At 42.5% G+C, this 27,873-nt stretch overlaps 3 protein-coding genes across 4 annotated transcripts; 1 reads left to right on the top strand and 2 right to left on the bottom strand.

Moving 5' to 3' along the window:
- Positions 1–99: 99 nt before the first annotated feature.
- Positions 100–10,469, top strand: aip (aryl hydrocarbon receptor interacting protein). Of its 2 annotated transcripts, XM_030351133.1 has the most exons (7): positions 100–279; positions 979–1,161; positions 1,583–1,771; positions 2,939–3,115; positions 8,017–8,158; positions 8,605–8,834; positions 9,485–10,469. In XM_030351133.1, exons 1-7 carry the CDS (start codon positions 181–183, stop codon positions 9,488–9,490), a joined length of 1,026 nt encoding a protein of 341 aa, XP_030206993.1. In that variant the 5' UTR covers positions 100–180; the 3' UTR covers positions 9,491–10,469. The 2 variants fall into 2 exon arrangements, with proteins under 2 accessions (XP_030206993.1, XP_030206994.1); XM_030351134.1 differs by lacking the exon at positions 9,485–10,469 and having other exon boundaries at positions 8,616–8,677.
- A 663-nt stretch (positions 10,470–11,132) lies between these two features.
- On the bottom strand, positions 11,133–15,744 carry cdk2ap2 (cyclin dependent kinase 2 associated protein 2). The gene is made up of 5 exons (XM_030351140.1): positions 15,603–15,744; positions 14,725–14,881; positions 14,338–14,429; positions 13,002–13,122; positions 11,133–11,828 (listed from the first exon to the last, which is right to left on the bottom strand). Exons 1-5 carry the CDS (start codon positions 15,714–15,716, stop codon positions 11,761–11,763), a joined length of 552 nt encoding a protein of 183 aa, XP_030207000.1. The 5' UTR covers positions 15,717–15,744; the 3' UTR covers positions 11,133–11,760.
- Positions 15,745–23,138: 7,394 nt separating this feature from the next.
- On the bottom strand, positions 23,139–26,408 carry LOC115540125 (inverted formin-2-like). The gene is made up of 5 exons (XM_030351135.1): positions 26,354–26,408; positions 25,588–25,681; positions 25,135–25,314; positions 23,964–24,096; positions 23,139–23,771 (listed from the first exon to the last, which is right to left on the bottom strand). Exons 2-5 carry the CDS (start codon positions 25,663–25,665, stop codon positions 23,182–23,184), a joined length of 981 nt encoding a protein of 326 aa, XP_030206995.1. The 5' UTR covers positions 25,666–25,681; positions 26,354–26,408; the 3' UTR covers positions 23,139–23,181.
- Between the last annotated feature and the right edge of the window lie 1,465 nt (positions 26,409–27,873).

Genomic DNA, 27,873 nt, shown 5'->3' on the forward strand with positions numbered 1-27,873 from the left:
TGTTTCATGTTGATGGAGGTATTCAAATAACGTAATTTATATATTGACCAATCTTGGCGAAGTGTATTTCAGTGCATAAAGTAGGCACATACGTGTGTGATTTACATAGACCCCTAGGCTATGACGAGACGTAACGTCACGCCCCTAGTATCAAGCTATTGACTTGAATCTCCAAGAAGGATGGAGGAGGTGGCAAGCCAGCTAAACGAAGAAGGGATACAAAAGAAACTCACCAGTCCTGGAAGAGGGGAGCTATCAACATTTCCCGATGGAACTAAGGTAGAGACAGTCGTGGGGATAAACGATTTATGTGCGTACAGTACGTAAAATGGCTACATTATGTGTTGATTTTTGCTATGTGGCTAACGTCAATGCTAAGGTTATTTAACCTGAACTATATTTCACTTAGTTGCCGTTATTTATACAACTGTGCTATTAAAATAAGTACAACTTTGCTGACCGATCATTAGGTTCCCAAGTTTCCTGATTTGATGATGCTTTATGGTACCTTTTGATTAGTTGTTTCAAGCTAAACCGTATCCCTTCCAGTGAGGCGGAGGCGGGCCAATATAGCGTGTTTTCCCGGGCGTTGATTGGTTGGTACGGGCTGTCAATTGGGTTTCAGTAGTTATGATTGGTTAGTATATGTGACAGCCAATATGGCTTCCTAAGATTTTTTTTTCCTCCAGGTTAAATAATGGTTGCTTACTGGTCAACAGTAAGCAAAATATTATTATCATTAAACTGTGGAATCAGGTTCGCATAGTCATATATTGTGTGTTATATCTAAACGTGTGCGTTGTATCTAAAAGTTGCGATGAATCGAAAAGAGTGTTGTATCGAAAAGTGAGTTTTATCGCAAAGTGAGTGTTTTATCAAGATGTGTGTGTGTGTGTGTGTGTGTGTATGCACGCGTCTAAAAGTGTGTGTTGTATTTGAAAGTGCAAAAGGTGTAAATGTGTTGTATTCCTCAACCAGGTGGTGTTTCACTACCGCACCAGCCTGTGCGATGGCACGGTCCTGGACGACTCCAGGAAGATGGGAGGGCAGAGCAAACCCATGGAGTTAATCCTGGGCAAGAAGTTTAAACTGGCTGTGTGGGAGAGGGTCGTCATCACCATGAGGAAAGGGGAGGTCGCTGACTTCACCTGCAGCACCCAGGTGCGAGAAGCAGCTACTCTGGGAAATAACTCTTCGATGTAGCTCTTGCGTCAGGCTATGTCAGCAATGTGTTTTTCTGACTTTAGTGATTACTATTCATTTCAATGGGCAGTGTAATGTTAAACATGTATTTTATTGGTAAACCTCAAAAAATGTATAAGACACAAAAATGCAATCGAAGAACAATCGTAAAAAAATGATGTAGTGGAAAACATACAGTAGTAAGACTGCATGAAACGACAAAAGTGTATAACCATTGTTATTATGGTTGTCTATTTAATATAAACGCATATAAAATGGATTGTATAAAAATAGCATAGCGGTTAATTATAATCATACTCATAACTCATTAAATGCATGTTAACACCAGGCCAGAGGAGCGCTATAGCAGAATAACACCTGTATCTGGGTCCCATCACAGCACACTGCACTGTACCACCTGGTGTCCCAGTCTCTGAGGAACATCAGTGCGGGGAAGGACCCCCTGGAAGGCCAGAGGCACTGCTGTGGCATCGCCCAGATCCACTCGCACCACTCCCTGGGTTACCAGGACCTCGACGCCCTGCAGGCCAGCCCCCAGCCCCTCGTCTTCACCATAGAGCTGCTGGAGGTAAGCCACCTGACAGTCGACGACTAATCAGATCGCTCTATGGCTGTGTCTCAATTCAGGGGGCGCATCCTTCGAAGGACGCGGCCTATGAAGGTATGGCCTTCGTAGACCGTGAAGGCCGGACCGAAGGCCAAGCAAACGTTTTTAAATGGCCTACGGAGCATTTCAAGTTTGCGTAACAAGCCGTTAACACCCTTTACCTTGCGTGACGACGCGCCGCTCCTGTCACCTAGCAACCCTGACAGCTGCGGTTCAAACAGGACGACGGAGGAGAAATATGGAGCCGTTATATAATAATTATATAAAATAGAATGTTAATTAGTTTAACTATATATTGCTATGTTAATGTCATTGAACTTTGACAATAAAGTTACAAATTCAAAATAGTCCCAACTTTATTTTAATATTAAATGTTTTTACATATATCTGTCATTAAATAAATAATTTGCTACAACTGCCGCTTCCGCTCTCTATGAAGCCATTTCTGAAAAAATCCAACGCGCAATGAATCTTGGGATACGTTGGGCCGGGAAGGATCAAGACAGTGGACCCTTCAAATTCAGGAAAAGGAGAATTTCTCGGCCGCATTTGAAGGAGCCTTTGAAATGGGACAGCCTCGACGCGCCGCTGTGACGCAAGCGGTCTTCAAATGCAGCCTTCGAAGGATGCGTCCCCAAAATTGCGATACAGCCTATATCTTTTTTTCTTTTTTCGTGCAATTCAGGTCATCCCTGAATCGTATCTAAGTGCATGTATCTAGATACGTATTGGATCGTCCCATAAAGGAGAGATACACACACCCCTACTTACGCTGTGAAGGAAGTGCATCACTGATGCACACTTATTTCTAGACTATATACCATGATGCATAGCGGTTTTCCTTCAAATCAAATTCATCACATATGTCTGTGAATGCTTCTGCTTACATTTCATATGTATTGACACTTACAATCAGCTAATCATACATTTTGGCACTCTAATCATTTTACTTACTAACCTACACATCTTTTATATTTTTCTTAGCTTCACTACTTTTGTTTTGTATTCATTATTAGTTCAGTCTTGGTACATGGCTGAACCATGCCTCCATCGTACAAAATGACAACGAGCAAGATATGTTCATGGCACGGCACTTAAAATAAGAAGCGCTTACGTGTGCGTGTCCAGGTGCTTCCTCCGGGGTCCTTCATGCTGGACGTGTGGGCCATGTCGGACAAGGAGAAGCTGGACGCGGTTCCACAGATCCACGAGGAGGGGAACTCCCTGTTCAAGGAGGGCCGCATAAAGGAGGCCTCGGAGAAGTACTATAACAGCATCGCCTGCCTTAAAAACCTACAGATGAAGGTGAGGAGAGAGCGTCCGTCGACTGGGGTTGTTGGGTACAGGAGGGCAAAATGAGCCACGGCGATCGGGTCTTTTCTATGCAGACAGAATTTGTCTGCATAGAAATTCCCTAACCCTAACCCATAAATAAAGTGTTTTGCACTTTATTTATGGGTTTAGATTTCACTTCATCTAATTGAAAGATGTTGTCGGTGAAGCACGATGTGTTTTATACAGTGATGTTGCTAGGTACGCATCCTGCGTCCCTGACGCATTAAAATCTGAAAGGACGCACTAAACTCACTATCCATGCGTCCCGGGGACGCATCTCATTTTCCCCATGAAAAACGATACATTGTGAACATTAAACAACTCGTGTTTAATCACAGTAACTGGCCAAAGAAACCTTCTTGTGAGCAGATCGGACAAGCGCTGTTTCAACCCTCTGCGCATCTACTCGGCGCAGACGAGACCCCCTGTACAAAGTATCGCGACATGCTAATTTAGCCGCTACCAAAACAACTAGCTTGTCACCGCTGATTTCATTTCAACAATTAAAAATACGAACTTCATAGTAAATAAACCCACGTTTCCACTGCTCGATGCTGTGCTCATTCGTGTCGAATGAGCAAATCAAACAGGATTTTTTTGCAATCCTTCTGATTGAATATATGTACATTTATGACAAAATCGTGAGGACTAGGCTTGTGACACACACACACACACACACACACACAAATGTGGCGCTCGCGCGGTAATAGCTCATTGGCGCCTCCTAGTGATCATTATGTGCAAATGCACAGCCTCTCATTAAAATGACTTAGGGGTCATTTGACCCCTCTTGTGGCGCTCGGAGTAAGTAAAAATGGCCCGGCGTTTCTAGTGTTAGACATGAACGGTTGAGTACTCCAGCTCTAACCATATCATACCACCATCAAGGAGTTTAACACTAATTTAATTTAAGAAATAGAATAATAATAAAAAAGAAACACATTTTTTAAACTGGGGAGTCGGGACCCATTGAATTTCTCAGGGACCCACCCAACTCGCCACCTGTGGGTCCCGGGGACTCACTACATTGAAAACCTATCAACATCACTGTTTATAGCAGCATACCTTTATGCTTTAAAAGTATTAGGTGTGGCCTTGAGTCTTCAACATTTCAAATCGTCCAAATGACAATAAATTGGGAGGTTGTTTAATGAGTGATACTGCAACATTGCTTGACTTCTAGAGGGAAAACTCAATAAGTTAAGTCTTTTCTGTGGGCGTGGGGAATTGACTCAGTCCTCTGGGTGCAATTTGCTGTGTTATGTTTTGCTTTCAATAACACCCTTATGTTTTTTTATAATCCCTTTGTGTAATGGCAGTAGCACCATCCAATTGTTTTCTCTTTGAAGTAGTTGTTAGTCTAGAATAAAAGTTATTTATAAAAGTTTGCCAGCATTTCGACTTACGGAAATGATTCCCCTTGTGGGTACTCTTTGGTATTGCATTTGTGTTCTGCCACATCAATTTTTTAGGACTATGCTAAAATGCTTCATTCACATGTATTTCACATTTCATCAATCGAATGCTTCAACTTTGTCTTAAAAGAAGAAATCTGGTGTAAAATGGATCTGGGATATGTTTAATATGATAACTGCTGATGGTATTGTGTGTATAAAATGTCCTTATAAATAAACAATCTGTACTGAACCCCTGAACCCTTATTATACTATCACAGAAGTGTCGGGCTATTTGTAGCCTTGTAAGTGGTTTAAAATATCGATTTAGTTTTTAGTGTAACACATGCCCTCATCGTTCCAAGTTTATAGCGTTTTGGTAGAATAGGTTTAAAAACAGCCAAATTAAGAATGCGTCTACATGCGCTTTTTTGCTACCAAACTAACATTCCAACTCATTATCATACTAAAAATATCCCAGATCTATTTTACACCAGATTTCACCTTTAAACAACGAGGGTTGTGTCATGATCAGATGAATACCGTGCCTCATAAGGCAAAACTGAGCTCTTCCTTTACAGAGAAACTGGCCACCGTTTGATTTCATAATTGCCTAATATTAATTGCGGTTTATTATCTTAAAGGCCCACTATGCAACTTTTTTAGCCAAAATTACATTAATTATGCTGGTTGAGAGTTATTCTGATGGGTCTGCAACCATTTCTGGGTTGTTTGGTGGGTGTGTCATTGCCCCATGTCACCTCTCCAAGGAAAAAGCGCATATGCAACTTGCTCTGTTCGGACCGACACAATCCGGATGTGACGCAGCGGAAGTATCCAATCGCGCCTCGAAAATGTAGTCAGATTGTAGTTTCGAAAATGCTTTACGGCACAGACACACACCCAAACATAGCACCGGCTAAATATAAGCAGCCAGTTGCGAGGCAATTGTTGCATTCATCATGGATCAATCGACTGATAAGGGACCCAAGAGGCGACTGTCGGTGGAACAAAAGAAGAATGGACCAGAAAAGAGATCAGACACGAGTGAAAGGGGAACTATGCAACTTTTTTGCCTTGATTTACCTTCATATAACAGGCTAAGAGTCATTGCGATGGTTCTATTATACATTTTTGTTAGATTGTTCGTTGTTTCGACTCCCCCTTGCGCATCTTGGCGGAGAAAAGGAGTATGTTTCTGCCGGCGACCCGCTGCCCACTCTCGCGGGAGTCTCGGGTCTCGCGAAGTAACGAATTGCTTTGCGGCACAGACCCCCAAACACGGAACCGGCTCGATATAAACACAAGTAACTAAGGGATTGTTACATTCATCAAGATCAGCCGACTAAAAAGAGATAGAGAAACCCAATGTCAGAGGAACAGAAGAAGAGAAAAGGGAGACTGACCGACAGAGAGGCCAGACACGAGTAAACGTTGGGCAAGCTTTTCAGGAATAGTGAAAGAAAAAGAAGACTGCAAATCAGACGCCGACTTGGCCGTGTTGCTTTTGAAATTGAAAGTAACCTTGGGTGAACTTTGTCTTCGTGGTATTCTTGATGTTGATAGTCTCTGTACAAATGTGGTTGCTCAACCATTTTGTTGTGAGCCCTGTAAAAATTGTTTTCTCGACCGTTTTGTTGTGAGCCCTGTATGTTTCTAGCTTGCTTGGTTGCAACCATATAAACACCTTTTGTTTCCATGGGTGTTTTGCTGTTCGTCTGTCTCGTCCCCCAGATACAGACTGAATCCCCGAATCCAGGTTCTTGTTTATTTAGATTATTATGTTGGCCAACACTCTTACACTGATTGTTCTGTTCAACCTAAGATAAAACAATTATAATCTAGGATATAAATTCTCCCCGTCAACTATAAAAGAGTATGGATTTATATTTATTGCAATACAAATACCCCATTTTAGAAATGTATAACCTTGCCTACACTTTATGAACATGTACTTCGGACATGGCTCCACGTATTCGCCGGCTTCTTTGAAAACAAATGCACATGGCTCGCGTAGAAGTGCATGGGGAAGGGTTACGACAGTGTTGTAAAATATCTACTATGAAGCTTTAGGGGGTGCTGTGTAGAGAAATGTGCGTGCTAAAACCAAGAAAACAGCGAAGAAATGCCCGAAGTTGCATAATGGGCCTTTAACTTAATTATACAGGGTTTCCACGGTTCCTTAAAAAGTCGTATAAATCGAATAATCTGAATTTTAGGCCTTAAGGCGACTCACCGGGCCGAAAATCGGCGTCGGTGAGTCGTTCAGTCTTTTACCATTCTGATTGGTGGAGGGCTAGTAGCTTGACTAGCGAATCAGCGAAGCCCGGAAGTGAGGATGGTAAACATACCAGATAAACGAAGTGTAAGCGAAGACGATGTCGAAACACTCTCTCAACGCATTGTTTGGCATCAAATTGAACCACGTCGACCAAATACTCGCCAAACTTTTCACATTCCATTATTCCCTGACCAAAAACTATTCAGCTTTTTTCCAACATCTATGACGCTAGTGTGGTGACTTAGCAGTGATGATGCTACATGAAGCAATTATGATTTTTATTGATCTTTCTGAATAATCACAATTGAAACCCAGGAAGTTATCCTCTTTACACAGGGTCAATCTGTCCTATATCTTGCCCCATTGAAAATGCACTGCACCATGTTCAGACATGATATGAGTAGGTAGCCCCTTGGCCTGTTCGCCGTTGGATCGACAGCTTCACCCACTTTGTGCGTCTGACTTTTCTCCTTATTTTTCGCTTACGACTTTCTTCTTCCAAAAGAAAAAGCGGAAAAAAAAAAATGTAAGAAAAGAGAGCTGACAAGGCCAGTATCAACATCATCCATCGTTTGACAACAGTGACTGGTGATGACAGCGTGCTCTGTGTTTTGGTCTAGAGAGAGGACCTGGTATTTCAGTTTTACGTTTTTTTTCGGACCGCAATACAGATTAGAGCCGCCTGTGGTTTTGGGGATATTACATCTCGCGCAAGCGCAGAACGTACAGCTTCAGCTGTAACCACGTAGGTGTGTTCTTCCCATTTTGGTTCATCGAGTCGGCCAGATTATTAGACCGACTTCATTTAACGACGCGACTCGGGCAGTCGGCCCGGTGTGTCGCCGCCTTTAAGAGCCCTGAGCCCTTAACGTCTTAGAGCCCTGAGATGGGCCACCGCACATTTAATGGTCATATTGTGAATAGTTAAATGTACGTCGAGGCTGTTGGTCATTTATTGGAGGTGCGGAGCCACACTTGCTAATTGTACTGCATGTAGTTGACTTTACTTTCCCTAGAATGCTATTTACCATTAAGTCATTAGCAGGCCCTTTGACCTAAAGAGACTTGTTCTGATTTAACTACAAGTCATTAAAGAGCGGGTAAGGGGTTAGGGCATCAAGGATGCCCTACAGTTTTAGGCTGTGGACCTCTGGGATGGAACCCCAACCCTCTGTACCCTCCCCTGTGACTCTCAGGAGCAGCCGGGAGAGGAGGTGTGGATCAAGCTGGACATAATGATCACGCCCCTCCTCCTCAACTACTGCCAGTGTCAGATGGTCCAGGGGCAGTACTACGAGGTCATCGAGCACTGCACATCCCTGATCTCCAAATACGAAGGTGAGGCTTCTTCAGCCCCTTTCACACAGGCAGTCTGGTCTGCACAGGGCAAAGGATGCCATGTGTGAAAGGTCACAGGACGGACATCTTCCAGAAAACAACTGCATGGGTGAACAGCGAAAATCAATAGTGGTGCTTGGAAGGTTATCCCAGTAATTGAATAGGAACTATGTGTGGATGGGGACTATCATTATTTACAGTCATTATTTAGAGACGCTTTCATCCAAATCAACTCTGAATTATCTTGTACAATATTTTGGTCCAACTAGTTATGTTTTGTTTTAAAATTAACATTCAAATTAAAAAGTAGTTCAAAGCCAATTTGATTATCACATCACAATCAACACACCACAGGATATGAAGAAATACCCCCAAAAAACCTTCCTGTCGAGGCTGATCGTGTGACCTCCGCTCCCCTCCCCCCCCCCCCCCCCCCCATCTCCCAGACAATGTGAAGGCGCTCTACAAGCGGGGCAAAGCCCACTCGGCCGTGTGGAACGAGGTGGAGGCCCGGGCTGACTTTGCCAAAGTGCTGGAGCTGGACCCCACGCTGGGCCCATCGGTGGCCAAGGAGCTCCGGGCCCTGGAGGGCAAGATGCGTGCCAAGGGGAGGGAGGAGAAGGACCGATACAAAGACCTCTTCGGCGGGAACACCCAGACCGCCAGCACCTCCCCCGTACGTCTGGTTTGAAACATGCGTTACTCATCTTGGCGATAGAACAAGCTAGTTTTTTCTATGTATTGGGTTTGATCTTCCGCACCAAGTCTTTCTTCTCAAAGCCTGGTTGTAATCTTAAAGCCGTGATAAGCTTTATTGACTCCATGCGGTGAGAATGTGTTTCGGCCTGGTGCGGGTATTTGGTTGAGTCATATCACAGATTGGTCTTATTTCAGAAAACTGCAGCTCAAACTCTGCGTTGCCATGAGTAGTGTCTTTCCTTAAACAAACACATTTCTGTTGGCTCAAAAAAATAACAATTTAAGCTGACATGTAAACCATATAAATAACCGGTACCATATAAAACAAAATAAAGGCACTCACTATTTTAGCTATTTAAACGTCAATTTGGCTCCTAGAAGCTTTTTTAAGATATGTCTTCTTGAGCCCGATTTTCAGGGAAAAACATATATCCCAAACTGCCAATCCTTTCTACTAAAAGGTTCACCTGAGACATTAAAAAGTGAGTGTGTCACTAGCTCACTGCCCATGCTCAATATTATCCATCTTTATTTGAGAATCATCTCTTTACTCAAAAATCTTGATTCTAGGGATTTTTTTTTTTGCCCTGTTTGGATTTTCACTTGGATCTTCTTCATCCTCCACAGGCTTGACTCCACCACCAGCCCAAACCAAGACCACGCTTGTGACTGACCTTTTGATGTGGAGAAGCCGTGGACATTGAGTGCTCAGTTTTTATCCATACACAGAACTATACACCCTTCCACCTCCATCCCTCCATCACCTCCCCACACACAGAAACCCTTGCACTCACTGTATGCGGTATACCTGCAGAACAAAGCCCCCCCCCCCCCCCCCCTTATAGCCAACTCTTACCCAAAGCCTGAGATAAGGGCAGTAGTTCCTGCCCTCCATCTTGTTCATTTATTATTCTTCTACATCATGTCTTCACCGTTGCGGATATTCTTTCCATCGCACTCACTTTTCCTCTTGTTTTGTTATTCAATTTTTTTCTTTCTTCTGTCTTACGCTGCGATAAGAACCAGCAATGAATTAATTAATCTTTTGCTACACCCCCTTTATTAGATAAAACCTCCTTTATTAGATTTCTTAATTAATAATCAACGTATCAATCATTACCCAAAGAATTAGTATTCAGCGGCTGCTTAAAAGATGTCCTGTGCATCAGTCAGATTCCACAAGACGACCCAGTGAACAATTGAATACACAACCCTGGCAGCGTGAACAGCTTGTAGCTTGAATCTTCATAGAGGGAATACGTAAGGAAAGACTTGTTATGACTGTAGTGTCAAGGCACTGTGGTAACAACATAATTACCTTGACATGCTGAAGTGTTGGAAAAAAAGAATGGGACTGTATATATTTGTCCTCTTTGGACCAAAATTGCACCGTCTAATTGACCGAGGAAGGAACACGCTTATAGACACACAGCAAAAGCAGGAAACAAAGACATAGTGTGCCGTCTGCCCTGGAAAACCATCACGTTGTCATGACAATCATATCTATACCGACTCACGTAACTCTTTATTTTTATGTTATCGTTGCCATTTCCTTATAAAGTTCTTTATATTTTAACTGTTCTTTGCAAATACATCCGTTATTATTGATTGATGCTTTGGTTTCTTTGTATTTTGTAAGTGCTGGAGGGATGTTTATGTCTCTTAATCTGTTGACCCTTTTTTCTCTGCCAACCATTTACCTTCACTGGGAGAGAAAGAAAATGCTGAACTGTTATACTGAACTCACTGCTAATACATTTCTGTTTTGAGTTGCGTCATGGAATCAAAAGGTTCTAAAGGCTTTCTAATGGAAGAGAACGGCTTCGTACAAGTCTTTTGAAACAATTGTTGCCTCGAAGGGTAGCTGTCTCCCAATGCGCATGTGAAGCAATACTCCTTTATATTAGGCAATGCAGCTTTATTTGTATAGCACTTTTCAGGCAGACTCATGCTTAGAAAATGATTGTGTTGGTGCCCCTCTTAAGAGCAAGTTAGTCACTGTTTCAACGGGACTTAGTCCTTTTAGTAGGGAGGGTCTCAGAAAAGGCATTCCCTTGTGAAAAGAACGCCACCCGTGTTTGGAGCAGGGTGTATCGATCAGTGTTTTGGGGAGGCAGGCCGAAACACTGTTTTATTCATGGTTGCTCTATATTTAATAACCGATCAAAATACCATATAATTAGCATGTTTAAAACAAACGGGTTTGGGTTTACTTGCTCTTTAAATGGCAATAATTGTTGACTGGCTGTTGTAGGAAAAAGTCGGGACCCCTTAATTCAAATCAGATTTTGTTTTTATTTAATTTAGATATACATACGGATCTGCAAAAATCTCATTTACAAAATTGCCATAACAAACTGACAAACGGAAAGATGGAAAGAGGGAGTTTGGGGTGTGAGAACTCCCAACAATGTTGCTCTTACAAAATGCATTCAACAGAACAAAAACGGGTCAAAGGTCATTAGGGTTTTTCAAGGAGGTGCACATTATTTCTGCACAGAAAAAACAGGATAGAAAATTCAGCCCTTGGTTGGAGATTGTTGTTCACAGAGATTCAAGCCAAGCGTTGGGCCTCATTTTTAATTAAACCCCAACCTTTCTAGGTCCAAAGGTCCGAACCCTGTTCCAAAACAAGTTCCGAACACCAGGTCCAAACCCTGTTCCAAAACAAGTTAAAAAGCCCCCCCACCCCAACCCATCCCTACAGTCTGGCCACAACATCCATCTCCAATCTGTTGAACCTTCAAACATTGAACGAACCCGGTGAAGACAGACATGGTGCGGAGGAATGCAGATTATAAAATGCAAATGATAGGAGCTCAGAATGGGAGACTAAAAGGTGGAGATGAGACGAGACCTTAGCGAAGGCATCGATCAGGGAGGGTAGGGGAATGTGAACAGCGTTATGTGCGTGCGCTCCGCTCGGTCTCTGCCAGACACTCCCTGACGAGGGCCCGGGCATGGATGATGCCTGTAAGGAGCAGAAGAGGGGACAGTTTAACGGGATGCAAGGCGTCAGTCCGGCACTTGGCCACATGGTCTCCTGCACCCCCTGCAGTTCACCAGGTGTGGGATCACAGTCACGGACAATACTCAATGAATGTCAGTTTGCTGTGAATGTAGTAGGCATATCGGAGATAAAAAACGAGGGCAAAATACCGCATGGACCGCCAAGCAGCCCAAGGAAGTTGATTAAATGTATTTTATTTATCCATTCACGTTAGTTGACATTTCATATCGCTCTGACGCAGCATGGATCCTTATGGTAGGCCGACCCGAACAAGGAACTTTTCGTAAAAACATCACTAACCTCAAACTTCAAATCAGGACAGGATTTCTCTATTTGCTTAATACCAGGTATTGAACAACATAACAAAAAAAAATTCTCCCACTGACTCCGATGCTTTAGAGCTTCCTGCAGTCTGCCTGCTTTTATCTGCCCATCTCGCACCTAAACTCCTCCCCCAACATGTTTTTCTCTGAAGGAGTATCTTCCCCTCCCTGGAAAAATCGCTCCTATAGATTATAGCCCTTCATTTAGATATATGGTTCCTTAAGGTTTTTAAACGTACCACGTTAAAGAAACACAATTGGCCCACTGGCTTAATCCGCAATTTATATAAAATTGTCAAAAGGGCTTTAGAGTGCAAATTCTGCCGAGGAGCATTGTGATTTTTGAAATGATGAAAACAGCGGTTAAGTGAAGCCAGGGAAGACTGTAATGAGGCTTTTATCTCCCAGACCAGTCTGATCCTTTTAAGAGCTATAATTTGAGTAATTTATAAGAAATGCCATGACATTTCACTTCTAAATGGTGTGGAAAAATGGTGAGGGAAGGGTAATTTGGGTCGTTCATTCTTATAAAAATTGCTCCCGCCCTTGATTACCCAATCGTAGCTACGGCAGCTTGAAAAATGTAAAAACGTACGAGTGTCATCAAGATGTATGACGGATCAACCTACAGTGGTACTCTGACGAAACACAAAACAAGGCAGTTCTTGGTTTCTGGCCCAGGTTCTGTGCCATATAGCAGGACTGCTGGGTCTGCTTACTCGACCCCTGACCCAAGCTGTGGTGCTTTACCACAGTTGGACTGAACATCTAACCCTTTTCTATTATGAACAATAGTTAAAGTGAGCTGTACCCCTCTTTAGTCTCTCCATGGCACTCTTGCTTCCTGCGTAGGTGGGGCGAATCTCCCGGCTCATCTCCTCGATGACAGAGAGCAGCTCGCTGTAGGTGGAGCCCTGGGAAACCTTGACTGGCTGTGAGGGCGCAGGTGTTGGGGATCAACGATACGAGTCATTTATCACATTAAACCACAAACCGTTATTAAGCAACTTTTTCACTTTCTAAGGGTGTGTTTTAGTCATTCTAATGTTTTACTTTTTCACCGTGAACTAAAAAATTGCTTGAGGTTCAGGGAATTAAATATCCAACGGTTAAATACTAGGGATGCACCGAATATTCGGCCAACGAAAATGTTCGGCCGAAAATGCCCCAAAACATAATGTTCGGTTTTGGCCTAAGGAGTAAAAAGGCCGAAAATAATACACCTAACATTTTTTTTTTTGATAAAAAAAAAATATATGTTTTACTAATTTATTTAAAAGGTATATTGTTCTTAAATGAAAAACAGTAAAAGCCAAATTCGGTATTCGGCCAACTGTTTCAGTATATTCGGTTTCGGCCAAGAATTTTCATTTCGGTGCATCCCTATTAAATACATTGACGTAAAAAATGTTTATAAAATAAACTATGATGTAACCGTACACACCAACTAATGAATGTGTGTGCAGAGCAGACAATCCAAAGATATTCTGAATCCAGCCAATTCAAAGATATCCATCATTATTTGGCCCCGAAAAAAATGCTCTGGGCTTGCGGAATATACTGAAGAGCAATTTACAATGAAAACTTGCAACCCACACCTGAATAATAATTTTATTGAGAACATTAGTCTGGTATAAAAGACTACCGGTCAACTTTTTGAGTAGTTTGTGCGCCTGTACCTCCTTTCGTTGGCATAAATGTACATGCACTGAACTGAAAACCAAAATAAAACAGCAGATGAAAAAGCCCAAATAAGGACACACTACCAATTCCAGACCTACCTGGACAAAGCTCATAGAAGGACGGACCAAACTACCAGACCTACCTTGACAAAGCCCATAGAAGGACGGACCAAACTTCCCAACCTACCTTGACAAAGCCCATGGAAGGACGGACCAAACTACCAGACCTACCTGGACAAAAGCCCATAGAAGGATGGACCAAATTACCAGCACCCCTGGACAAAGTCTATAGAAGGGGGGACCAAGCTACCAGAACTACCTGGAAAATGCTTATAGAACGGGGGGGGACCAAACTACCACAACTACCTACATATAGTTGGACAAGGGCTTTAGAAAGGGGGACAAAGCTACGAGACCTACCTGGTCAAAACTTAAAGAAGGGGGGGACCTTAATCAGAGACATACCTGGACAAAGCCCATAGATGGGGGGCCGAAGTCGCTGAATGCTGGCCTAAAGTTAGACGAGGATGGCAACGACGGAGAGGGCACGCTGGAACCTAGAAAGGTGGAGAAATACGACATTTTCAAAGCAGTACCTTCCTATTGATGTTCTCAAACAATTAGTAGGATAGTTTAGGCGGAATAGTCTACAAAATAGGGCATTCTATTCTCATTTGAGAGGTTCTGGGTCCAACCGTCAACGGACTACCTGTAGGCACCCTTGAGCAAGATGCCCTAACCCCATGCTCATAACTGAAGGACTTGAAAGACAATAGCTTTGGATAAAGCGTTAATGCCGCTGACAACACAGGCCTGATCGTAGAATCCTTTGCATGCCTAATATGGGCTTACCTGGAGGCGTGTGGTTGGATCCGGACGGCGCGGGAGCGATGGGTTTGTAACTCATGGCGAGGTCACTCCGCAACTCCCCGTACGACGCTCCGCTTCCGTCCGCACCCTCAACCCGGTGTTTATACAGCTTTACTGTGGGGCGGTGAGCTCCAGAGAGCTGGGGTCAAACATAACACAAAAGTACTTGAAAATCCAGTTTGAATCCCACAGTTCACCAAATTGGAAAATAAAGTGAAAAACAATAGGTGGTGTATTCTAGTTTGGGTTTAGATTTTGTACCACTGTGATTGTTTACAGTGTTGAAGATGAATTATATACAGGCCTGGCTTTGGATCGTTGTAAATATCTGTAAATTCTCCCTAAATAGTCATTATACAGCAGCTGATGTTTGGTAATAGTGCGATAGATTCTCACTTCCGGTTTACAAAGACATTTGAAACCAGCTGTTGTTTCAAGAATAATTTATCAAAAGGTTAATGGATATAAGAAGGATAACGTGACCCGGAAGGCTTAGTTGAAGTCAAAGCAATGGCTTGCAATTTGGCTTTAAGTAGAACTGAACATGAAACGAACACCACTACACGAGTCCATAGGGGTTTTTATATTGTCCACTGATTTGAAGTTGAATGTAGACACGACAGTTATACAACTATGGTATATACTTATTAATATAGGATATTTGTGACCCAAACGCCGGATTTTTGGGTCACAGCTGGGGTTAGCTTTTGGCTAGCTTGTTGTGTTGCCGGTTGCAAAAAACACTGCCAATGAAAGGCAGTAGGAGCGAATATTCACCCAAAAAAACTATATTTGCGTAGTTTACTTTCTCGAGACCATTTGGAAAGCTGCCTACATTTGAAAAGGTCAAATAATCTTACCTTTCTAAGGTGAGAGTTTTTTGATCTCAGGGAGGAAGAATGGCTACAAGCAGGCTTTGACTGAGTCTGCGTGAACAGGGGGCGTGGAAGGTGACCCTGTTCCTGCGTCGCCATTGGTTAAAGGAATATACGCACCCACATGCACAGACATTCATACATTAGTTTTAAATAGGCCTAGCTATATTTCTGCAGTGCGTGTGTGTGTGTGTGTGTGTGTGTGTGTGTGTGTGTGTGTGTGTGTGTGTGTGTGTGTGTGTGTGTGTGTGTGTGTGTGTGTGTGTGTGTGTGTGTGTGTGTGTGTGTGCGCGTGTGTGTGCGTGTGCGCGTGTGTGTCTGTGCGTGTGTGAATTACACATACGTATTCAAACCCCGCTACATTACTAATGGATAGCAATTAATACATTCATATTTTTCTTTAAATAAATTAATAGTAAGTAACACTTGACCCGTGGGGGTAGTTGTAGTCTGTTGATATAATAACTTTCAATGTGTTAACTTAACTTTCAATGTGTTAACTTAAGCATTGCTTTTAATACAAGCCAATCTATATTTTAAACGAAAACTGACATTGTTCTTAAGGGGGGCATGACATTTTACACCAGTAGTTGACCCTGCATTTTATCTATTGTTTAAATTCAAGGGGACAGATTAGGAAAACAACACTTTTTCTGGGATTTTGGGTGTTGTTTTGGGTCTCTGGTGCTCCAACACGCATACAAACTTTGAAAAAAGTCTGTACATGATTTTTTGAGTGAGATATGCATAAAGCGGCGAAGTCACGTCCCTTCCGGTAGAGCTCATGGGACCTATGAGATCGAAAAATATGAATGGGTGTCAAGGGAGAGAAAATAATTATTTTCTGGTCCCAGTCTTTATATGCCCTGGATCACACATATGTTGTTTGTGGATTTAAATGATAATTTTTCATGCAAAGAAAACTAAAAATTTTCGTGAAGAAGTTTGATAATTTTAGGCTTTATGTGAGGCCGCTTTGTGAACTACAGCTCTTCGCTGCTCTCGACGCATATGATATACGTCATCACACCCGCACTTGGAACTCGGCACAGAGATGGCACACAGAGATGGCACATAACTAAAACTCTCCACATGCCCCGACTTATAGTGGTTTTCACCTCTTTCTATGCTTTAATCCTCGCCTTGAAAAAAAGTGGTGAAGTGGAGCAGAGAGATCGCATTCTCTGTGCCGTGTTCCAAGTGCGGATGTGGTGACGTATATCATATGCGTCGAGAGCAGCGAAGAGCTGTAGTTTACAAAGCGGCCTCACATAAAACCTAAAATTATCAAACTTCTTCACGAAAATGTTTAGTTTTCTTTGCATGAAAAATTATCATTTAAATCCACAAACAACATATGTGTAATCCAGGGCATATAAAGACTGGGACCAGAAAATAATTATTTTCTCTCCATTGACACCCATTCATATTTTTCGATCTCATAGGTCCCATGGGCTCTACCGGAAGGGGCGTGACTTCGCCACTCTATTTCTGAAAGTACCCCGCCTACAGTTACCAAACGAGCGAGTCAGTTTCGACGCCCCCTCCTACGTAGGAATAGCCTGGCTAACGCCAGACCAGAGCCCGTCTACGAAGAGCCTGGGCACCTCCTATACGCCCCATTGTACCGATCTTGGTTGTAGTTCCATCAGACATCCACTGGGGGTGATCGCGGGCGAGTCCAGATTGAATGGGAGTCTATGGGGCTAGACGGCTAAATATGTCTCTTTCACCTGCTTGTCGTTGAAATATCGCATATTTTATTGTAGATTCCGCAAATTCAATATAGATTATAGGTCAAAAGTCGAATGAATGAAAAAAAAACGTAGCCAACCACTAGCCTATGGTTGATTTACTGCGCTCTTGTTGGTTGCAATTTGCAAAAACCTATTTATCTTTCATTTATATTTGGTCCTCAGATTGTGCTTCAGCTTCAGATGCCATCAAGAGGGGTCTCTGGTCGTAATCAGTCGCAAGTCCGTCCCTGACCAATCAGCATTCATTAGCAGAATGCTAGCGTGTACGGCCAACAACGGCCCAAACTGTAAGAAATCGAAAGGACATAGGTACTCATTCATTTGACTTTTGAACTATAATCTATATTGAACTTGCGGAATCTACAATGAAATTTGCGATATTTCAACGACAAGCAGGTAAAGAGATATATTTAACCGTCTAGCCCCATAGACTCCCATTCAATCTGGACTCGCCCGCGATCACCCCCAGTGGATTTCTGAAGGAACTACAACCAAGATCGGTACAATGGGGCGTATGGAAGTGCCTAGGCTCTTCGTAGACGGGCTCTGGCACTATTAGTTTGAATGCAATATCCAATTGTACCACTAGATGGGAGTAACTTTTACACAGTGTCCCTTTAACGCAGAAAGTTGCTATTTTTTCAAAATAAACTTGCGTTCTTAACTACTTAGGCAAGGCAAGGCAACTTTATCTATGTAGCACTTTTCAAACACAAGGCAGACCCACAGTGCTTCACATATAAACATTGTCATACAATAAAATAAAATAAAAGATAAGTAAAAGAAAACATATGCAAAGAAATGAGTAAAATAGAAAGTGCAATGTATTTAAGATCAGATCAACAGTCTCTCTGGTATCCGCGTACCCAACCTAAAATAATTTGGTACCCACGTTGGGACTCCAACCCGACCTAAAGGAACTTGGTACTTTCTCTGGGACTCCAACCCGGAATCTAGTAACTCTAACCCAGACAGCAACCAAAGGCCTTATTCTGGGACTCCAACCCAGACAGACGTCAGGACTCTAACCCAGACAGAACTCAGGTCTATCTCTGGGACTCCAACCCGACCTAAGGAACATGGTCCTTTCTCTGGGACCCCAACCCAGATTCTAGGACTCTAACCCAGACAGCAATTGGGTCTCAAACCCTTATCCTTTCTCTCTGGTATCAGATCATGTATCTGTCTGGTAAAAATAGAAAATAAATTGAAAGTCAAAAAGGCATTTTAGCAAGTAAAATAGAAAGTGCAATGTATTTAAGATCAGATCAACAGTCTCTCTGGAACCCACGTCGGGACTCCAACCCGACCTAAAGGAACTTGGTCCTTTCTCTGGGACTCCAACCCAGATTCTAGGACTCTAACCCAGACAGAACTTGTGTCTCTAGCTCCTTATCCTTTCTCTCTGGTATCAGATCATGTATCTTTCTGGTAAAAATAGAAAATAAAGGGAAAGTTAAAAAGGCATTTTAGTAAAATAAAGGCAAAGTAAAAATAAAAAAAAAAGCTTTTTAGAAATTGCAATATATTTAAGATTTAGCAGAAAGCTAAAGCAAACATAAAAGTCTTCAATCTTGTTTTAAAGGTGCTCACAGTTAGCCTGGCTCCGCCCGCCTAAGTACTTCCGCTCAATTTGAATTTCCCTTCAGTACTAGGTCTGGACCTGCTGTATGTAATTTGGTTTTCTGGTGCCGCCACAGCGGCCACCAATCAGCGAACAGAGGGCGTGTCTGAGAACAATGACGATAAAGTCGTACGCCAGTTTGAGTTGTTGTTGTAGGTCGGTAGTTGATTTACAATGTGCAATTTTTCCCTGATAAATTAAATTTGACGAACAAAACCTGAAGCTGTCGTTGACGGACATTTTGACGGACGCGCAAGATGTTTGGTTTGTGTACAACCTGCGCGTGATTCCCGGCGCATGACATACGTCACAACCAAACGTTAGCGATTGGTTATTGCAGATCCATAGTGGCACTGGGCAGATCCAATCATTTTAAACTTCAACAGACACCCGCCTTCAAGTGAGTTAACGTTTGTCAATTGATTAGGTCCAGACTCTCTGTACAAATGAAATGAAATGAAGTGAAGTACGAGAGTCTGGTAGAACCAGGCTAGCTCACAGTTGGGGCAAGTCTTAAATCCTCAGGGAGTTTATTCCAGCTATTTGTTGCATAGTAACTAAATCCTGGTTTCCCATGTTTCGTGTTTACTCTGGGGATAATTAACAGATTGGTCTCAGAAGATCTTAGTGTTCTAGAAGGCTTATGTAGTGGAAGCATATCAGTTAAATATTTTGGGCCCAAACCATGTAGGGATTTATAGGTTAGCAGCATGATTTTAAAATCAATTCTCTGACCTACAGGAAGCCAATGTAACGATTTAAGAATTGGTGTAATATGTTCAAATTTTTTGATCTTTGTTAAAACTCTAGCAGCAGCATTCTGAACACTCTGAAGCTTCCTAAAGCCCTGTTCAGACCAAAGATTCACCTTGCAACGACTTGCAACTCGCAACTCCTTGTGACGCCTTGCGACGAGACGGGCTGCGACGTTCTAAAACTGGGCAGTTCACACTGGCTGCAACGCGCTCCAACGGTCTGCGACGGTAGGTGGTATCCCTAGCAACTGTGAACGCAAGTTCACAAGTTGATCTGGCTGCCTTTCGTGTTTTCACAAAGAATTAATACTTTTTTTGCGGAAACTTTCTATGTGGGTCTACAGTACAACGGAATGAAATCCAACCTTATTAATATTCCCCCCCACGATGGTATGAGTTCGAATCCCGTAATGTATCATAATTTAAGCATTTGTTTTTCATTTATTTCGGCTTAAAACGGTTCTACGTGACAAGTTTCTTCCAATTACACTCCAAATACGAATGAGATGGGAATGTTTTTGACATTTTATTGAAAGACAAATCAAAGAGTAATTCGCAAGGAAAGCTACGTGTCTGGCCCGACTTCCAACAGCTGGCGTAGCCACGACAACAAACGACGCATTCGGCCAATGGTCACCAGTTAACACGGTCACGAGTTGAACTTAATGATAATAATAATAATAAATGAAATTTATATGGTTAATATATTAATATGGTACTCTAAGACGCTTTAAAACACCACACCAAGTGCCACCGTAATTTCGCAACATGCTTTCTTCTTGCTGTCCCTGTTGCTATACCCCTTACTGCCAACGTCGTAAAGGACAGGTTGCTCCTCCAGCAAGCAAATTAAATTCTCCTCCCTCTCCTCAGAGAAGGAGGAGACTTCGGACCAGAAGTCTGCCATCTTCGGATATATGCTGGAGTGGACAGTACGGTACCGGGACGGAGTAAGGCCGTGACGTACAAGTTGTTCTGTGCTGTGATTGGCTGAAGAGAAATAGTTAAATCTCCGCGTTCTAAAACTGGACCTTGCGATTTGACATGTTCAATCTCTGGCGACTCCTTGCAACTCCTTTCGACGCCTTGCAACTCCTTGCAACGGCTTGCAACGACCCGTTCACACCGCCCCTGCGACGTTCTTAAACCGTCTTGTTGCAAGCCGTTGCAAGGTGAATCTTTGGTCTGAACTGGGCTTTTTATTTTTTTTGTGAGACCTGTACGGAGACCATTCCAGTAATCAAGCTTACTAGTGATAAAGGCATGTACACGTTTTTGTAAGTCTTCGGTGGACATGAGCCCTCTAAGTCTTGCTACATTTTTAAGGTGATAATATGCAGATTTTGTAACTGATTTGATGTGACTGTCAAAATCTAAATCAGAATCCGTGATAACCCCTAGATTTCTGGCTTTGATTGAGGTTTTCAGGGACAGAGAGTGAAGGTGTTGGGTTACTTTAAGCCCTTCTGTTTTAGCACCAAATACAATTATCTCTGTTTTGTCCTCATTTGGCTGAAGTAAATTTCGGCACATCCAGTCTTTCACTTTCCCAATGCACTGGTACAGCAGATCTATTGGCCGATAGTCATTTGGTGATAGCGATACATAGATTTGTGTGTCATCAGCATAGCAATGATGGTCAATATTGTTACTTTGCATGATTTGCCCTAGTGGGAGCATGTAGATGTTGAATAAAGAGGGTCCTAAGACCTTGTGGCACTCCACACATCACGTTGGTTGATTCTAATACAAAGTCGCCAATGGGAGTGTCTGTCTGGGTTAGAATCCTAGAATCTGGGTTGGAGTCCCAGAGAAAGGACCAAGTTCCTTTAGGTCGGGTTGGAGTCCCGACGTGGGTTCCAGAGAGACTTTTGATCTGATCTTAAATACATTGCACTTTCTATTTTACTTACTAAATGCCTTTTTAACTTTCAATTTATTTTCTATTTTTACCAGAAAGATACATGATCTGATACCAGAGAGAAAGGATAAGGGTTTGAGACCAAAATTCTGTCGCCAAAGTAGTTCCTATTTTGTAGGTAGGATCTGAACCAATTTAAGACTTTAAATTGATGGTCTCTCTACAGTGTCGAATGCAGCACTGAGGTCTAGTAGCATTAGTATTGAGGTTTGCCTCAAGTTTGTGTTCAGACGGATGTCGTTTACAACTTTAATGAGGGCGGTCTCAGTGCTGTGCAGGGGTCGAAATTCTGATTGGGAGGTTTCATAACAACCAGTTGATGCCAGGAAGTGATTAAGTTGCTAGAGGACAACTTTTCAATGATTTTACTTATGAAGGGTAGATTTGATATTGGTCTGTAGTTGTTAATAATAGAGGTATCTAGGCTCCACTTTTTTTAAAAGTGGTTTAATAACTGCAGTTTAAGGCTTTTAGGAAGTTGCCTGACTGGAGAGAGTTGTTAACCATCTGCAATATGTCTATTGTTAGGCAGTCAAAAACATTCTTAAAGAAGAATCTAATGTACTTTTTAAAAAGGCCATCTCCTTGCTACCACCTCTCAACCCATGTTCTGCTGATGATCTTGTAGAAAACTTTAATTAGAAAATTTTGAAAGTCATAGATGCCATTGCACCTTATAAGGTTAAAATTATTTCTGGAAAGCAAAAGGCACCCTGGAGAAAAGCTGCTTCTGTAACAGCACAGAAAAAAGAATGCACGAAAGTTGAACGCATCTGGCGTAAAACAAAACTTTGTATTCACCAGGATATCTATAAAGAGAGCCTCCGTGCCTACAATTTAGACTTAAAAAGTGCTAGAAAAACATTTTTCTCCAATATTATTGAAACCAATACTAATAATATAATGTAGTGGTAGGTAAAGAATCAAGTAAAGGTGGATGGCTTTAGTTGTGTCACAGTTTCCACAAGAGTTTTAGAGTCTATAACATTAAAGCATGCCATCCCTGCCACGTTACTTTTGCCTAAACAGGGTGGAAGGCCAACATTTTTGTTAGAAGTGGAGATATTGATGGCGCGTCTGATGCCTTCAATTTTATCAGCATAAAAAGCTGCAAACTCATTGCATTTCTGCGTGGAATGGAGATCAGGTGGAATTTGTGTTGGGGGGTTGGTCAGTCTGTCAACAGTTGCAAATAGGGTTTTTGCATTATTAGGGGTCCAAGCCAACAGGTTGGATCCCTATCGTTTTTGTAGTGGTTTTTTTTATTAGGGGTCCAAGCCAACAGGTTGGATCCCTATTGTTTTTGTAAGGATTTTTTTTATTATTATTTTTATACTTCCCGCCATAGAAGTGGTACCACAGCCCAAACCGTAAATGGTGCACACACGCCAATTGCATGACTAGATCCAGGTACGGCACCGCTACTCAGATAACCAAATCCAGACACGCCGGTCACTAGGTGGCGCTATACCTAGGAAAGACGCGTTTGGGGCTATAACTCCCACATTCAAAAACTTGTACCCACATATTCACTGGAGTCTGCTCCCAGGTTCAGGATGCAGGTAGCCACGATCCCGCCGGGGGGTGGGGGCGGCGGGGGGGGCATGCCGGGTAGGGCCGGTGGTGGTGGTGGTGGACCGATGCCACCTCCTGGTAGAGGAGGGGGAGGAGGAGGTGGTGGAGGAGGAGGTGCACCGGGGCCGGTGAAGCCTGGTAAGGGTGGAGGAGGCGGGGGTCCAGCCATTATACCTGGCAGTGGAGGAGGAGGAGGAGGTGGAGGAGGAGGGGGGGGTGGAGGAGGATTCGTAAGTTGAGGGGGGCCCTGGTTTGCGCCAGGGGGCACACCGCCTCCCATAAATGGGGGCAGAGGTGGTGGTGGTGGTGGTGGTGGTGGTGGTTGTGTTGCGAAGCAAGGGGGCAACTGGGCAGTTGTAGGTCTTTTAGGGAGACTTGCTTCGTCGCCGTCAGCCACGTGGGTCTGGACAGCCTTGTCCACCTTCCGGACCGGCGGGCTGTCCACCTCATTATGACCCACGCTGCTCCTGCCCTTAGAGAACACCAGCCGCCGCATGATCTTCTCACACGACTCCATCTGAGCTGCAGTACAACATGAGATTGACGTATGATCACAGTCAATCAATGGATTCAAATCAACCATGCAATATTTCCCCACTTTTATCCAAAGTGACTGACGGTGAGTTCAGACACAGTAAGGTAGGCGCGTCCTGCTTAAGGATGCCTACAAACAGGCTGTGGCTAAGGTAACATATACATGTGCTGTGGACTCACAGTCTTGGGCCAGCAGAATGGCTCTGTTGGTGAGGCTATCCAAGGCCTGCCAGAGATCACATCTCTCAGGCTCCAGCAGCAACAAGGTCTGGAGGATGGACAGGAGTCGGAGCGATGCTGGGGAGCTGCTTACCTGGAGAGACAATACTTGAGTAAAAGTCTGTACTTGAATATCAAAAGTAATTTTCTGATAATATATGTACTTAAGTATTGAAAGTGAAGGTTCAAGTAAATACATTGGTTCCAAAAATGAGAAAACAAGAATTGTTTTCCCAGTTGAGATTTATTGAAATTTAAAAAAATATAAACTACAACATCAGGGTCTTTCCTCACCTGCTCTCCCCCACTACCTCATAGTAACGACCCCGTTCTTACTTTTACTCGACATCATTTCATTTCATTTTTTTACTTTGATAACATTCGATGATGACGCGCACAAGCACGCGCACACGCTCCGTGTGCAGGGACACAGTCGCAGAAAATGTATGTTTAGTAGCCTACATGCGCTAAAAAAAACCCCGCAAAATATCATGCATAAAACGATTTTAAATTTATGTTGAACCTCACTTGAAATATACTTACATAACTTAAAGAATATAAACCAGAGAACTATGTGTCAACGCAAGCTTAACTCCAATCTCCTTACGACTGGCACGGAGGTTGAGTGACAGGTCTGCTGGCCCTCCCTCGCCCCTAATTACAATTGGACATGTGCCCATCTCCCACCCCTCAACACTAACGTTATTGGGTCAAATCGATCAAATCCCAAAACTCTGCACTTGCCTTGAGTCTAAACCAAATTTGACTGTGGTTGGTTGAGAGCACTTGTCAATCAACGTTACCAAACTTAATTGGCCAAACCTGCTTATCCCACTTCCCACAACATGACATTTCTAATTTCTTCAGCTTTAATTGCGAGTTACGAAGATGCAAAGGGAAAATGTATGGAAGTAAAAGTATACATTTTATTAAGGAAAAGCGGCGGAGGAAAAGTTAAAGTTGCTAGAAATGTAAATACTACGAAAAAACGACGTACGTTCAGTAACTGAGTATTTCTACTTCGTAACTATACACCACTGGCTCTAATTCTGTGAATAGGCCTACATTTAAATGACAAAAACATTAGCAGAGCTCATGGGGTTCATTTTAATTTGCCTGAAGCTCAACTCACATTGTTGAAGAGGGTGGTGAAGACCTCCATGTGGTTACTCATGTCAATACCATTGTAAACTCTGAGCATCTCCTCCTCCGCCATGGCCTCCTCGAAAGCTTCACACTGGTCTGCATCTTTTTTCAGCCTAGCAGCATAGCGCTGCTTTGCTGCTTTTGATGCTTTAGATGGACGCGGCATCTACAACAAAACACATTGGTCATATTTTAGCATAACATAGTTTTAGAGAGCAACCATTCATTTGCCCCCCCAGAGATGCCACACACACACACACACACACACACACACACACACACACACACACACACACACACACACACACACACACACACACACACACAGTAGTTTTACAATAACAGCTCTAAACATGTGAAATGCCTAATTGTTTTGGCCCTATTCGTTTCAATGGGCCTGCATCCATGTCACCTGACTGACATGGTTGTTATCACTTACATGTTTAAGAGCAGACGCAGCTTTGGCTGCTGGGCACAAGAAATGCGGCCGCCATCTTGGACCGCTCATACTTTGCATACCATTGCAAACAAGGCTGGGGCAGAGGAATTATTTTCGGGAAGAGACACACTTTAGCATTGAAAACTATCACTCTGACTTGTCATCATTGGTTGTGTCTGTGTTCCACAACATAAGGCTGCACCACATTGCCAAACAGTCCTCTTTCAGGTGTTTTAGCTCATCATACTAAAACTTCCATCTGTTTTAGGGATGGGCACGAGTAGTAAATTCCAAACTCGAGTGATCGAAGGAATTCCTCGAGGATCAATCGAGTACTCGTTAAATCAAATCTATTTTTAGAATGCAACGCATCTGCAGCAGGAATAGGCCTGATGATGAACGGCAATATTACCAACCAAACATGTAATGCTTATTCTCCATCACAACAGTCAGAGTTATCAGAGTATTCATTATTTATTTTTGCAAACGTTCAAAACACATTTTCCTTACAAAAATAAATATGCGTCTCACAATTTAAATCCCGTCGAACCAAGGCCTGTAACAGTTTAAAAAAAACGAAACAAGTAGCCTAACCATTGCAAATAATTTAAAGCTGCAAATAAAACGGCAGCAAATGGACTATGGAAATACTCAGCGTTGTGATCTTCTCTACACGCCCGGGATTACAGCTGCGTCTTGCGGCGGTGAAAATAGCCGACACACTTTCACTTTCACCGTTGCTGCGGGTCTGCTTTCCCGAACTCACCGTTGTGTTTCAGGAGCATATGTTGCCGCATTCTTGTAGCCCGATTTCGCTTGGCATATTTTACATTTCACCTTATGATCTCCTATTTCTTTAAAGTATTTCAATTCTTCGCTGCGCTTTGCTTTAACCGCCATCTCTTAACTTTTTGAATTCTGGCGTGCCTGCACACGGCACGGAACGCGCCCTGGAAATGGATGCATTTAATTTTCTTTGTGCCCACGTCATGCGTTAGTGGCGCCGACAGAAAATTGATACATTTGCTTCAGAAAACTTTGTTTGTGTGTGTATATGCAAACTCGAGTTTGCCTGTCCACCAACCGAGTTCATTTGTAACGAGTAGTACTCGAGTAATCGATTCCTCACGCCCATCCCTGTTTATATCTATCTAATGTATTCATATATTGAATATGTATATAATTAAACATAGCCTAATCATACATTGTTTCTTTAACTTATTAAAATAGCTGACCTTGCCTCCCCTGTTTCTGCTTCTCTATTAAATATGTAGTGTGTGATTTGAAAAATACTCATCAGTCTACATTTATTTATCCTTTATTTTACCAGGGTAGTCACATTGAGGCACTGTTTTACAAATAGGCCCTGGTCGAGAAAGTCAGCACCTACCTAAAAGACACATAAAAACAGAAAAAACACAAATGTATGAATATAAACATAATAAACAAAACAGGAAACACATCCAGGCTACAAAAAACAACCTAGACACAATTTCACATTTGTAATGTATAAAATATATATGTATATGTATATAAATGTATAAGTGTATACGACACATCATTTTAAATCAGAAAGGGGGATGAACAAGTGTTAGTTTTTTCTGTGTTTCAAGTTGAAAGGGCATTATAACATAAGCCATCTTACCAAGTTCAGAGCAAGCAGTAGGCACATTAAAAAGTATGCTATTGTTAGACCTGAGGTTGTAGCTATTGTTTGTTACAAATGACAACACTGACAAATATGATGTCATAATCCATCAGCTGCTTTATCAATTAAATTTAACCAATTATCTTGTCTGCGTATTGATAGAGGCATCCAACCAAATACACTCTACAAGTTGCAGTCGTGTGCATCATAACCAGCTTTTGTTAGGAATGGTAATGCTGAATGATAAACAAGAGTTCACAAACACAATACAGACGTTGATGCATGCATATAAAGAGTGTCACCATAATCTACAACAGTCAAAAAGGTGGATGCAACAAGTTATTTTATAGTTTTTAAATAAAAGCAAGCCTTATTTCTGAAATAGAAACCTAGCTTGATTCTAAATAAAAAACTATGTGTAGCATGACAACTTCTCCATTTCTTGTCCCTGTGATGATATCATTTTATGTTAAGATAGACAACACATATCATAGGGTGACCAAACGTCCCCTTTATGGTTTGCCTGTCCCTGACTAAAGCCGTCACCGTAGACAGATTGCATGTCATTCGACAAAATTCGCCGGCTAAATGCTCTTCTGCTGATTGAACCATTCAAATGTATAATAATAACATAACTA

This window comes from Gadus morhua, chromosome 3, assembly GCF_902167405.1.
Source record: "Gadus morhua chromosome 3, gadMor3.0, whole genome shotgun sequence".
Classification (NCBI taxonomy): Eukaryota; Metazoa; Chordata; class Actinopteri; order Gadiformes; family Gadidae; genus Gadus; species Gadus morhua.